General features: G+C 52.7%; 1 protein-coding gene across 3 annotated transcripts; it reads left to right on the top strand.

Annotated features, from left to right (window-relative positions):
- Window positions 1-218: 218 nt before the first annotated feature.
- Dnaaf8 (dynein axonemal assembly factor 8) lies at window positions 219-11252 on the top strand. Of its 3 annotated transcripts, none has more exons than XM_048332236.1 (10): window positions 219-311; window positions 1706-1861; window positions 2892-3044; window positions 4093-4569; window positions 5516-5633; window positions 7059-7200; window positions 7579-7719; window positions 8139-8246; window positions 9014-9284; window positions 10326-11252. In XM_048332236.1, the coding sequence occupies exons 2-9, from the start codon at window positions 1757-1759 to the stop codon at window positions 9273-9275; spliced, it is 1506 nt and encodes a 501-aa protein (XP_048188193.1). In that variant the 5' UTR covers window positions 219-311; window positions 1706-1756; the 3' UTR covers window positions 9276-9284; window positions 10326-11252. The 3 variants fall into 3 exon arrangements, with proteins under 3 accessions (XP_048188193.1, XP_048188192.1, XP_048188191.1); XM_048332235.1 differs by lacking the exon at window positions 219-311 and adding an exon at window positions 830-942; XM_048332234.1 differs by lacking the exon at window positions 219-311 and having other exon boundaries at window positions 1596-1861.
- The last annotated feature ends 1462 nt before the right edge of the window (window positions 11253-12714 follow it).

The following is a 12714-nucleotide window of genomic DNA, read 5'->3' as shown; positions in this document are numbered from 1 at the left end:
TCCCGACGCCCAATACTTCCGGTTATCGCGCCTAGCTCCTTAGCAGCCAATAAGCGGGCAGCTATCCAAGCCCCGCCCCCTCGGCGCCTGGGAACCAATCCTGCTCTAATGGCGGGCCCCGCCCATCCCAGAACTGGTGCGCCGGGGGTTGGGCCAGGGTCTGGTGATGGCCTGCAGAGGGCGGACTGCGCGGCTGGCTGGTACGGGTGCTGCGGGGTTGAAAACCCGCCGGAGAACGGGTGGTCAGGGGCCAGCCCGAGGCGAAAGGCGGTGGGCCTGCGAGGCCGCAGAAACGGACCCTTAGAGCTAGGGTGGGAGGAGGGTCCGTGATTTCCGCGACCCTCGTTTTATCATTCAAATGCCCATCTCGCGGGACGGAGGCGTCCGGTCGCCATGACGACGACGACGCGCGGCCGGCTGGGCCAACGGGCTGCCAGCGAGAAACGACTCCCGGGCGCGACGAGTCCGGAGCCCTCGGGTGGGCGCGCTCGGTCCGTTTTCACCGTAGAGTCGAAGGTCTAACGCCTCCGTCCTCTGACCCCCTGAGCCTCCGGCACGGGGAAACACGCCAGCCAGTCGGCCACCTGCGCCTGGGTGACCCTGCCGCCCTGGCAAGTACTGTGCCCTGGACGGCCGAGCAGCCCGCCGGGTGCGTGCAGTGCCCCGGCACCGCCCCACGGCCGCTCAGTTCCGGCCCGCTGAGCAACTAGCTTCGCCGTGAGAAGCCCGGACCGAGTCGCAGACCCCTGCAACTGCCTGACGGGCGCGCATGGCAGACCGCTTCAGAGGCTCAGCGGCCCCATACTGACCTTCACCCCTCGTTCCTGGAGCCCTTGCCCCTTGCCCGGTGGGGGTCTGTTGTCTCCTCTTCACAGTGGGTGGCACCGTGAATGTGGGACTAATCTGAGTGCAACTCACACAAGGTTTTTGGGACTCCAAAACGTCTCTAGTCTATTCTGTAACAGGGCTCAAAATCTCTCCTCCCCCTTTTTGAGGGGGCGGTGATCGCATTGAACTCAAAGTCTTAAACATGTTAGGCAAGGTCTCTACTACAGAGCTACAACACTCATCCATCCCTCTTCCTTACTTTGATTTAAACTCCTTGCCATCTACTATAAATGCAGATAACATCCATGTTACACGAATATATATACATACCTTTGTCACATGTATTACTGATCACATATATCACACCATATGCCATATCTAAACATCATGTACATAGATGGTTCATATTATCTTTTTTTTTTTTTTTGCTGGTTCTGGGCCTTGAACTCAGGGCCTGGGTGCTATCCCTTGAGCTGCTCAAGGCTAGCACTTACCACTTGAGCCTCAGCTCCACTTCTGGCCTCTTTTTTTTTTTTTTTTTTGTAATTTAGTGGAGATAAGAGTCTCATGATCAGGAAAGACTTTCCTGGCTTTGAACTGTCATCCTCAGATCTCAGCCTCCTGAATAGGATTACAAGTGCTTGGCTGTTACCTATGTTTTCATACACATATATTCTTAAATATAAATACATGTCAATCATGCACACACACACACACAGCCTTAGTACCTACAAAAGTGCAGAATCACAAGAATGGAGAGGTCTGACCTGAAAGTCTGTTTCTGCCTGTAGCTAGGTGGAACTCTAGAAAGGCAGCCCCTGATCTCTTGGTGTTGGTCACACCTGGATGCTGCCACCTCACTATGTGTTCTCCACAGGGCTCCTTGGATGATGGCATACAAAGATGGCATCCTGTGAGCCTGGTCTCCATGGAATTCAGAGACAAAGATGTGCCCTCTCTGGGCTCCCCCTGGGATGCCATCCTCAAGGCTGCCAAAGATCAGCTTCCATCTTTGGACTCCGACTCATCCTTGGTGAGCAAGCTTCCTCCTGGGTGCTGACTGTTCTTTCTTACTATGAGAGGCCCAAGGTGGCCAGGACCAGCCTTAGAGCACACCTCCTTCCATACCTCCCTTCCACCTCTGAAGCATGCTTTTGCTTTACTTTCAGCCATGGGACCAATGAAAAAGTCCCTTGGTTCCTTCCTTCCATCCATCCATCCAAAACTCAAGTACTCGAATGGTGCCCAGAATCCTCAATGCCACTCCAGTGGTGCTCCTGGCCCCCACCTGAGCCCCAGGTGGGCTATCTGCTGAAGGCTGCCTCTTGCCACTCTGCTCTGGTGGTGACTCGGACCAGCACCACCACTTAGGGCCACCAATGATGGCCCTCCCAATGCACAGTGATAAGCCCCCAGAGGGCTTCTCCCCCAGGGGTGATTTGGGATCAGCACCAGTAGCCATCTGCACACAAGACTAAACAGGGAAGCTGCCAGTGAGCCACAGGCAAGGGCCTTAGCACCCAGGCTGGCATTGGGCATTTAGGGCAAGTTAGTATAAGAAACAAGGTTTGGGTCCTGCCTGGACCTCTGCAAAGGTAAACTTGACAGGACTACCAGCACAACCTCAGGGACCATCTGGTATACCCAGCAGACCAAGGAGTGGGCAGGTCAGTCCCAGAGCTTCAGGGCTGCAATTACTGTCATGGCTTCTGATCAACCCTGTAAGGCAGTTGGGGGATATCAGTCTCTGTCCCTCAGATATGCCAAACCAGGGCTACATGATGGTGGGAGGCTGCTCTCAGTGACTCCTGCCCTGATGTTACTCAGCATCAGGCAGGACTACAACACCTTTGCAAGAGGTCTTAGATGTGGTCTGCACCTGCAGAACAGGGAACCCTGGATATCAACCCCACAAGGGGGTGCTGCCAAGCCCATTTCTAAACAGGTGGCAGGAAGCAGCACTGGGCAAGGCCATTAGGAAGAGAGTCAGCTCTCCCTAGATGTCCTAAGAGAGTTGGTCACCCATGCTGCCTTACCACCCTAAACCTCTGGTCTGTCCACAGTCAGAGGACAGGGAAGAGGAAGAGGAGCCCTACATCTTCCAGAGAAACCAGCCCATTCTGATTCCAGACCTGGCTGAGGAGCTCGCTGAAGATCCTGCTGATGCCAGCGAGCCTGGGACCTGGGGCCCTGCAGTTAAAAGGTCTCCATCTGAGGTCTGAGAGACACAGGGTTTGGGGACTTACTAAACCGCACCATGGGGGCAGGAGGTGATTTGTGTGTGTGTGTGTGTGTGTGTGTGTGTGTGTGTGTGTGTGTGTGTGTGTCCCCACAGCACTCAGGGATTATTAGAGCAGTGAGATTCAAACCGTTAAAACTGCTGCCAGAAGCACCTCTGCTGTATTCAGTCCTCCCGCCTCTAAATGTTCAGTTGTCCACCACCTGAGCACATGTGCCCCCTTCCCCAGGTCACTCAACACACTTGATGCACCCCCCTACTTGTCCATATACTTGTATTGCTTCCCACCAAGGTGCTTCGCACTCTGCACTGTCTGGCCATTGGCACAGCTCCCAAACTCCTCTGGATTCATAGAGCCCCTAAGCCTTTGATGAAGGGAAAGTCGGAGGGGGAGAGGATGCCCCATAAATGCTGTGCAAATTCACAAACTGCTACCCTGGTGAGAAGCCAGGGAAAGATGAAGGAAGCAGCAGGAATGGCCATAGTGCAGGCCCAAGCCTCCCAGCATACAGTGCCTGGAAATTAATTGCTGCCTTTACAAATAGACTCAGGCTGTAATTCATCCCTGGGCAGCCCCAACTGGTCAGACCTGTTGGGTATTTGATGTGGTTGTGGTTAACTGTCTTCTCTCCAATGAAAATATCAGAAAGGCCTGGCATACCTGCAGGGCTAGCAGAGGGAGGGCTTCAGGAGTCTCCTGGCCCCAGGTTGACCTCCCTTGGCTCAGCTCTAGCATCACTACAGGTGATTTGGGGGTGAGGCTAACCTGATCACCTGGCCCATCACTTGGCCCATCATGGCCACACACATGGCCAATTGGCCCAAGCTAGGCCAAGAAGCACAGGAAGCAATTCCGGAGCAATGACCAATTGTGCCAACAATTCAGGTGGCACAATTTCCATGCAACTCTAAGTTTTCATTTCTACAGGGATTTTAGCAACTCTTCTGAGGAAATTTTCTTATGTACTTATTACCAAAAAAAAGTCCCTAGGAATGCTAACAGAATTCATCTGTTTTCTCAACAGCCAGTGTTGGTGCCTGGGGGACTCTTCACTGAACCCAGGAGTGGACAGAGGATGAGGGACTCAGCCCTTCGGGAAGGAAGCAGTCCTGGCCAGCCTTTCCAGGGCTGCGCTGACACCAACACCCTCCTTCGAATGGCCGAGACCTCCTCGTGGCTGGAAGGTGACCTTGGAAACTTGTCCTTCGACACCAAGGCATCCCAGGGTCCTGCCTGCGGCCCTCAGGGAGAAGCCACCCTCCCTCCTGAAGGAAAGGCGAAGGCAGAACCCTGGGATGAGGATGCATGGAGAGACTCAGCAAAGCGCAGAGCCCTCCGCCTGGAGAGGAGGAAGATGATAGAGAAGGAGGTGCTCCAGAAAGTGACCTGGGGCACTCGGGACCCACCCTGCAGCAGTCAAGGCCAGGCCGAGGAGCCAGAACCCAGGCCACAGGCATCCTCAGCAGAGCCTCAAGAAGGACATCTGGTGCTCTCCCTCCAGGTAGGCACCTCTGCTGTCTGCCAACCCCCAGCCTGGAAGCAGCTGGTCTTCAGGCCAGCTTGAGGGTCCAAGGGCCATCAGCTTGAGGGTCCAAGGGCCATCAGCTGGGCAAAGCAGCCATGCCTGTCCCAGCAGGTGGGGGCCGAGCAGACTCTGGCTTTCCCTAGAGGGAAAGCAGAGTGCTTATTTGAAGCACAGGTCCCAGGTAAAACATAGAATCAGACGGTGCCAAAGTGAAATTTCCCCACTGGGATGCCCTCACCCAGCAGGAGAACCTGTTCAGGTTGGATCAGGAACACTGGTGAGGGAAGCGGTGACGGTGCCTATCTGGCAGGATGAGAAGATTCTACAGAACACTTTGGAAGAGCAGGGGATGTGGAGAGAAGATAGGTGTGTCACAGGAAGCACAAACTTTTAAAAAATAGCCTATGGCCTAGTGGTAGAGTGCTTGCCTCATATACATGAAGCCCTGGGTTCAATTCCTAGCACCACATATATAGAAAGTGGCCAGAAGTGGCGCTGTAGCTCAAGTAGTAGAGTGCTAGCCTGGAGCAAAAAGAAGCCAGGGACAGTGCTCAGGCCCTGAGTTCAAGCCCCAGGACTGGCAAAAAAAAAAAAAAAAAAAAGCAAACACCTTGAGCCAGTATATCTTAGACAGTTTTAAAATGGCACAGGGTTTCCTCTAGGTCAGACATCTTTGTAACCAAGTACTACCCGCCCCCCCCCCCAAAAAAAAGAGGAGTTGAAAAATGGTAGTCCCAATGCAAATGAAAGCCCTAGCCTATACTCAATCCCAAGGGCCAGCATACCATTTGCAGACCTACAACTTAAACCTGATTCCTCCCCTACACCACCTGTGACCATTCTGTCTGCCCCAGCAGTAGTGGAATGGCACCCTAGCCCCTGCCTACAAGACCCCATTTAACCACCAGCCTCATCATTCCAGCACCTGGAAGATTGGGATTTGGATGACATCCTGAAGAGTCTGCCAGTCCGAGAAGACAGCCCCACAGATGGCACATCCAGGAATGCATGGTGGTTAGCCAAGAGCTGCCAAGGCCAAGGTCTGCCTCAAGCACCAGGGCCAAAATGAAGCCAGTGGCTGCTTGTGTGCCTGGCATGACAGAGGCTGCAGGCTGTACACGACTGGCCATGCATCCACCTCATCTGCTGGCTCAGCCCCAGCAAGGCTTAGGTGGCTGCCTGCTATGTGCCAGGCCTGCCCAAGCCCTGAGGATACATGGGGGCCTTCATACCTGGCCCCAGCCCCATACCCACACCTTCTCCCCCTCCTCACCTGCTCAGGATTCTTTCCACTCCCATCCTCTTTCTTTCAAGGGAGAAGGTCAGTCGGTCAGTCTATCTGTCCTGCCGCCTGCTCTTCTTTGTCAGTCAGCTCCTATATGACTACTGCTTCCTTGGCCTCCTGGTATAGGAAGGAAGGCTGTAGATGTCACCTCAGCCATTGTGTTGTGGCCTTGCTTCAGGCAGTCTGTACCTCACAGTCTCGCCATCCACTTGGGTCCCCAACAGTGAGAGCAAGGGAGGCAGGCCGGAAGCTGAGGCGCAAGGGCAGTGCCAGTTCCCAGCTTCTAAGTCCAGACTCCCTGTGCGGTTCATTTGTAAGATAAGGAGAGACAAACTCTCCTGGAATAGCAGGTGACTGTGCAACTGGAGGAGGGCACAGAATGGGCCATTCTGATTTTTTATATGTGCTGGTGAACTAAGGGCCTCATGCTTTTGCTCATCTCTCTTGCTCAGAGCTGGTGCTCTACTAGGAGCCATGGCCCTGTCTGGCTTTTTGCTGGTTAATTGAAGATGAAGTCTCATGTCCTTTGCCTCTCAGGTTGACTTCAAACCTGAAACCCTCCAGTTCTCAATCTCTTGAGTAGCTAGGATTACAGGCATGAGCAATTGGTGCCCAGCACTTTTCTAAAGGCCCAGAACCTTCTGATCAAGATATTCCATTCTGCAAACCTCCCCTAAAGCCTCCCCCATGTGTTGTTCAGGGAAATAATATATACCCCACTCTAGTGAGTAGAGTGTATTCCAATATGCTAACTGCATTACAAAGATTACAAAAACCTGAAAACAGTCTATACTTAATAGGAGACGGTCTAAATCAGCTAGAACAGATTGTCAGCAGCTGTCTGCAGCAGTATTACTAGAGGGAAGCCTCTAGTAATAGGAAGACATAGTGTAAAAATAATAGGACAGTCAATAGGATGACCTATTTGCATTACAGCTGCCTGGGACCCTACATAAAGCTCAAGTAGGAGTCAGTCCCTGTACATAAATACAGTGCTTCTCTTTGCCAAGATGAGGCTGGAGGCTTCAGAAAGGACTTAGGGCAGGGCCAAGCCTGGGGCACATGACCATGAGAAGCCCCAAAGGGACCTAGGACTTGAGCCACTGTGGGTGAGAGACCTGGGCCAAAGGGCCAGATCCCACTAATTTGTCCTCCCCTCTTCCCCCCGCCCAATCTCCAGGAAATTATATGCCACGGTCCCAGGGCAGACTCCAAGAGCAGCTGGCCCTCTTGTGTGCTACACAGTCCAAGACCTACACTTCTGCCCAGAAGATGACAGCTGACATTCCTCAAGACACTGAAGAACAGGAAACTGGAAGCAGGTGGGCCTTCTTGCCAGCCATGACTAGATATTCATATCCTCCCTTGTTTTCAAGTCTAATCAGGGCAGGCACTGCAAACATCCTCACTGCACAGAAGGGGAAAGTGTGTCTGTGAGCACAAATCTCCTGCTCTTTCCCTCGGCCCTATGGGAACCTCTACACAGCCTGCTGAAAGTAGGAGGATTTTCATAGCACCCCACCTCACTGGCAAAGCTGCTTGGTCCAGCCCTAGACATGTGACCGTTAGCCAGGCCAATCAGAGATTTTCCCTGAGATTTTTCATTTTCATCTCGATATAGGAGTGGGTTCACGTATGGTGGACAAGCCCTACTGGTCACAGTACTCACAAAGAAGGGACTCAGCCTCTTCTCCTTTCAGGTGTGCTATGATGAGGCTCCAGTCTGAGCCATGCCAGAGGCTGGATGGGGGCAGAAGGCTGAACACAGAGCCTCCCACCATCTTCATGGATCTGAGGCCAACAAAGCCATGGGATCCAGAAAGCCAGGAGTCCTCAGAAAGGTAGAGAGTAGTGCCAGCCCCGCAGCCATTGTCTGCTTGGCAAAGTCCCCTGCTGGCCTTAAGAGGCTTCTGGGGGTTCCTGGTGGGAACAGGGCCAGGGCCCAGACACTCTCAGCCAGGCCCCACCCACTTGGTCCCCAGGCCCGACTCCCAGACCCATATGCCATGGGAGGTGGTGGGAAGGGGAGAGTAAGGGGAACAGAGCAAAAGGCAACTTGATATGGCTGCAGCAGGGCCTGTGTCCTCTCCTGCCACTTGTCAGTTGGTCCAGTGGCCATTAGGCTTCAGCTGACTGCTGCCCCCCATCTTGGCTCCCCAAGGAGGAACCAAGCACTGCAAGAGAGGCTGAAGCCCAGGCAGTGGAGCCTGGCAGGGTGGCATGGGGGCAAATCCAGAGAAACCATGTCCTCTCCCCCCAGCTCCCAATACAGCTCCTCTGACAGTGAGGAGGAAGAAGAGGAGACTACAGCTGTGGGAGAGCAGCGGGATCAGGCGCGGCAGACACTTCCTTCCTCCCAGGGCCCATGGTAACCCTGAGGTCCCCCCTCCTGGGAGTGGCGGACACCTCCTTCCTCTCAGGGCCCATGGTAACCCTGAGGTCCCCCCTCTTTGGAGCTGGGATTCTGACCCCTGTATGCTGGACATGGCCTAGCTCCTAGCTCTATCACACTTTAAAGGCCTGAGGTAGAAGTGGGGTGTAGGGCTCCTGGCCTAGCCCGTGGAACCTTGGACTTACTTAGGACATGCCAGCACCCTCCCCAGGATGCCGCCTCTATTTCCCTCTGGCTCCTTCCATTATGGCAAGTCAAGGAAGAGACGGCTGGAGGGAAGTGGTGTTAGCAGGAAACACAGTGTGGCTTTCCAAGCCCCTCTGTGGCCACAACAGCAGATGAGATCCTGCAGTGGCAGGACCTATGCTAGGAGCACAGGCCAGGCACTGTGGACAAAAGCAGGAAGAAGCCGAGTCAGGAAGTGTGGGACGGGCTCCCTGCCTGATACCCACTTGCAGCCCCTCACAACCCGTCCTCAGAGCAAGGACACACCCCAGGAACTTGGGCAGACAGCTTTTCTGTCTGCATCTGGCCACAGGTCTCTTCCCTCTTGGCCTGGCTCTACCAAGAAGATCCTCCAAACTGCCAGACTCCAGTCCTTGGGGGAAACCTGAGTCCCTCCCACTTGACTTGAGTTCTGGAGTCAGGTGACCTGGGCCCATACACAGGCCATTCCAGCGGTGAAGTGTTGGGAGGTCAGACCACAGTTGGCACTAAGTAAGGCTGGTTTTATTATGTTGCAGGGACTGTACGGCAAAGAGCTGGCTTCTCCAGCAGCTGAAGGCCTTTCGGAAGGGTGTAGCCCCACCTGAGCTCCCTGTCAATGAGGGTTCAAGCAGCCAGAAGACTCAGGCTCCTGAAGAAGTGATTGGAGTAGAAATGGAGAAGGAGGGACACACAGAGCCTCAGGCTGATGAGCTAAGTGCCCAGTCCCGACTTCCAGACCGATGTCCCATGGCCTCAGGGAGCCGTGAAGTGCTGGAGCCTGCTCTAGGCCAACTGTAGGCACCTTAGGTAATGGGATCCAAGAAGCAAGTCTCATGTTCCGACTTTCCATCCACACAGGCCCTGTCATCCTCCCACTGTCCACTGCAGCTGCCCCTGGAGGGCAGGACCCTCACTGTGAGCTTACCAAGCACTCCCTGAGCTCTCAGTCACATTTTCACACCCACGGAATGGATGCACATGCATGCACGCATGAGCGCGCGCGTGCACACACACACACACACACATAATCTACATAAAGCAGACAACTGTGGGAAACAACGTGCAAGCACCACGTCTCCAGACTGTGAGCTCTTCCATCCCCCCTTCTGAGGAGCATCTGTCTTTCTCTCACATAGGGCTGTGGCACAACTAAGAAAACATGCATACATGTTCACAGTGAGAGAGACTTCAGCTTAATTTTCCAGATTCCTGGATGCTTGCTACTTTGTGTACCTAACATAACACAAGCACGCACACACGCACCTGCTGGTGAACAAGCAGACCTAATGCACTTTTTTTGTATAAAGGGTAAAAACAGGGCTAGAAAGTGGCTTGGTGGTAGGGCGCTTGCCTAGCATGCATGAAGCCCTGGGTTCGATTCCTCAGCACCACATAACTAGAAAAAGCCAGGAAAGAGCACTGTGGCTCAAGTGGTAGAGTGCTAGCCTTGAGCAAAAAGAAGCCAAGAACAGTGCTCAGGCCCTGAGTCCCAAGCCCCAAGACTAGCAAAAAAACAACAACAACAACGATAAAACTGGCATCAGTGGCTCACACTGGTAATCCTAGCTCCTTGGGATGCTGAGACTAGGAGGCTGTTCCCAATACATGGTGGTGCACATCTGTGATCCCAGTGACAGTGGGACTAAAGTAGGGGTGCACCTAGTCTGGAACCCAGACTCCATACTAGAAACAACCAGTGGGAAACAGGAACAGGACTAGAGGCCTAGCTCACTAGTATCGTGCCAGCCTAGCAGTGCAAAAAAGCCCCCAGTTCAAATCCTAACACCACCAAAAGAAAAATGGGTAATAACTGAAATTTTCTTTGTTTTGTTTTTTTCTTTACCCAAGGCTCACAGAGTCCTTCCAAACTAAAGATGGTGCTGACTGTCGTGAATCTAAACAGAATGCTGGGCATTCTAACACTTGAAACTCCACATGAAATGGAGTGTGATGCCCACCCTTCCCAAAAACCAGCAAGGAAAGAACAAATTAAACCAGATAGATTGGGGCCACCTGGTTCCCTACCAAGGCTTGGCCCCCAAAGGGAACACCTGGCTTCCCTGCGCCTTACTACTTTGCAAGCCTTATCCATCCCCATCCCCATCCCCATTTTACAAAGCCTTCTGTAATTGTCTTCTCCTCCCTGATCCACGGCAGCTTTGATCCCCTGCCACCTTGTGCAAGATGATGCAATGGGAGACCAGAGCAGTCATCACAGGGTCCCCCAGGCATGGCAGGGTGCATCTACTAAGTGTTGGGCTGAGCCACTGAGGTGGGCAAGAGTCTCTTTAATAAAGCCCCCATCCCAGGCAAAAGATGGGCCCTGCCTAACCACCACCACCAGCAGCAGCAGCACATGGATGCCAAACACAAATAGCCACAGACTCCTGCTGTCCAAACCCCACTAGAACTGGCCATCAGAGACCTCACAGGCACCTCTTGCAAGCATGAGGGACATTTCCATTAAAACCAGCACACCTCCAGTGGGCCTCTCTTATAGGCAGATAGCCAAGCTTGCCCTCCCACCTGTGGAGGCACCTAACAGGGCTCAAGCAGGACCCAGACACCAGGCAGGTTGGCCTTCACATATTCCCTCCTCCCTCCTGACCCAGAAGCCTCCATAGTAGCTGTTTAGGCTATCAAGAGCAAGGGCAGTTTTTTGTGTTTTTTTCCTCTAACCCCGTGTTTTCCTCCTATTCCTTTTAATGTCAGTGTAGTTCCTTGTTCCTCGTTAAGGTTTCACAGAGGTAGAAAATAAATGTGTTCCAAGCTCCACTCTGTGAGTTACTGTCTGCTAGGGAAAGCTGGAAGAGGCACTGGGATGCAGATGGGTGACGTTTTATTATTCTCTGTGCCTCAGTTCCCCCACTCTTTAACATGGGAGTCCTGGAAGCGTTGCTTCATAGGACTGGGTGAGATGACATCAGAGCACACATGAGGAACATGAAACCTCCACCCACAACAGGGATGGCAGGGAGGATGGCCAGGGAAGGATGCCTGATGAAGCACTGGAATGAGGCAGTTTCATATATGTATGTGTGAAATGTTGCTGGATGACTGCTACTTTTTTAGGAAGTGAATATTGGACAAAAGATCCTTATCTTTACCTGGACTCCACCTCCACATTTATAAGCCATCTTTTTTTTTTTTTTTTTTGGCCAGTCCTGGGGCTTGGACTCAGGGCCTGAGCACAGTGCTCTGGCTTCTTCTTGCTCAAGGCTAGCACTCTGCCACTTGAGCCACAGCGCCACTTCTGGCCATTTTCTGTGTATGTGGTGCTGGGGAATCGAACCCAGGGCCTCATGTATATAAGGCAGGCACTCTAGCCACTAGGCCATATCCCCAGCCCCTTATAAGCCATCTTTATCTTGGTTTTAGTTCCTTCTCCAAAGGCTTTCTTAAGGGGCAAGAGGTCACATAGGAAAAGGAGGTAAGGGCTTAGTGGCAGAGTGCTTGCCTAGCATGCATGAAGCCCTGGGTTCGATTCCTCAGTACCACATAAACAGAACAAGCCAGAAGTGGCACTGGGGCTCAAGTGGTAGAGTTCTAGACCTGAGCTAAAGAAGCTCAAGGACAGTGCCCAGGCCCTGAGATCAAGCCCCAGGACTAGCAAAATAAAGAGGTAAAATGCTGAGCTCCCCCAGGGTCTTGCTATAGATTGAATACTATTATGTCAATAAGTGTGTGCGAGAGAGACAGATGAACATTTCTAACAGCTTCAAAGGAAAACAGGCTTTTCCTGTTCTTGGCAAGAAAGGATAAAGACTTGCTTGGAGAAGTATTGTGTGCCCTTTGAGGGTCTCTTCTCTAGAGCATTAGTTGTTCAAGAGTGCAAAGTAAGGGCTGGGGATATAGCCTAGTGGCAAGAGTGCCTGCCTCGGATACACGAGGCCCTAGGTTCGATTCCCCAGCACCACATATGCAGAAAACGGCCAGAAGCGGCGCTGTGGCTCAAGTGGCAGAGTGCTAGCCTTGAGCAAAAAGAAGCCAGGGACAGTGCTCAGGCCCTGAGTCCAAGGCCCAGGACTGGCAAAAAAAAAAAACAAAAAACAAAAAACAAAAAAAAAAAAAGAGTGCAAAGTAAGATCAGTATGGCCTCAGCTATTCCTAAGGCTGAGACAGGAGAACTTCCATAAAGTAACACCCTCCAAATAACAAAGCCAAACAAAACAAAGGAGCATGGCATGTAAATGCCTTTGCACACCTCTACCCAGGGAGACAAAAGGTCCCCAGGTCA

This window comes from Perognathus longimembris, chromosome 23 (assembly GCF_023159225.1).
Source record: "Perognathus longimembris pacificus isolate PPM17 chromosome 23, ASM2315922v1, whole genome shotgun sequence".
Lineage (NCBI taxonomy): Eukaryota > Metazoa > Chordata > Mammalia > Rodentia > Heteromyidae > Perognathus > Perognathus longimembris.
The sequence above is the reverse complement of the archived record's forward strand: the minus strand, read 5'-3'. Positions and strand labels throughout refer to the sequence as shown.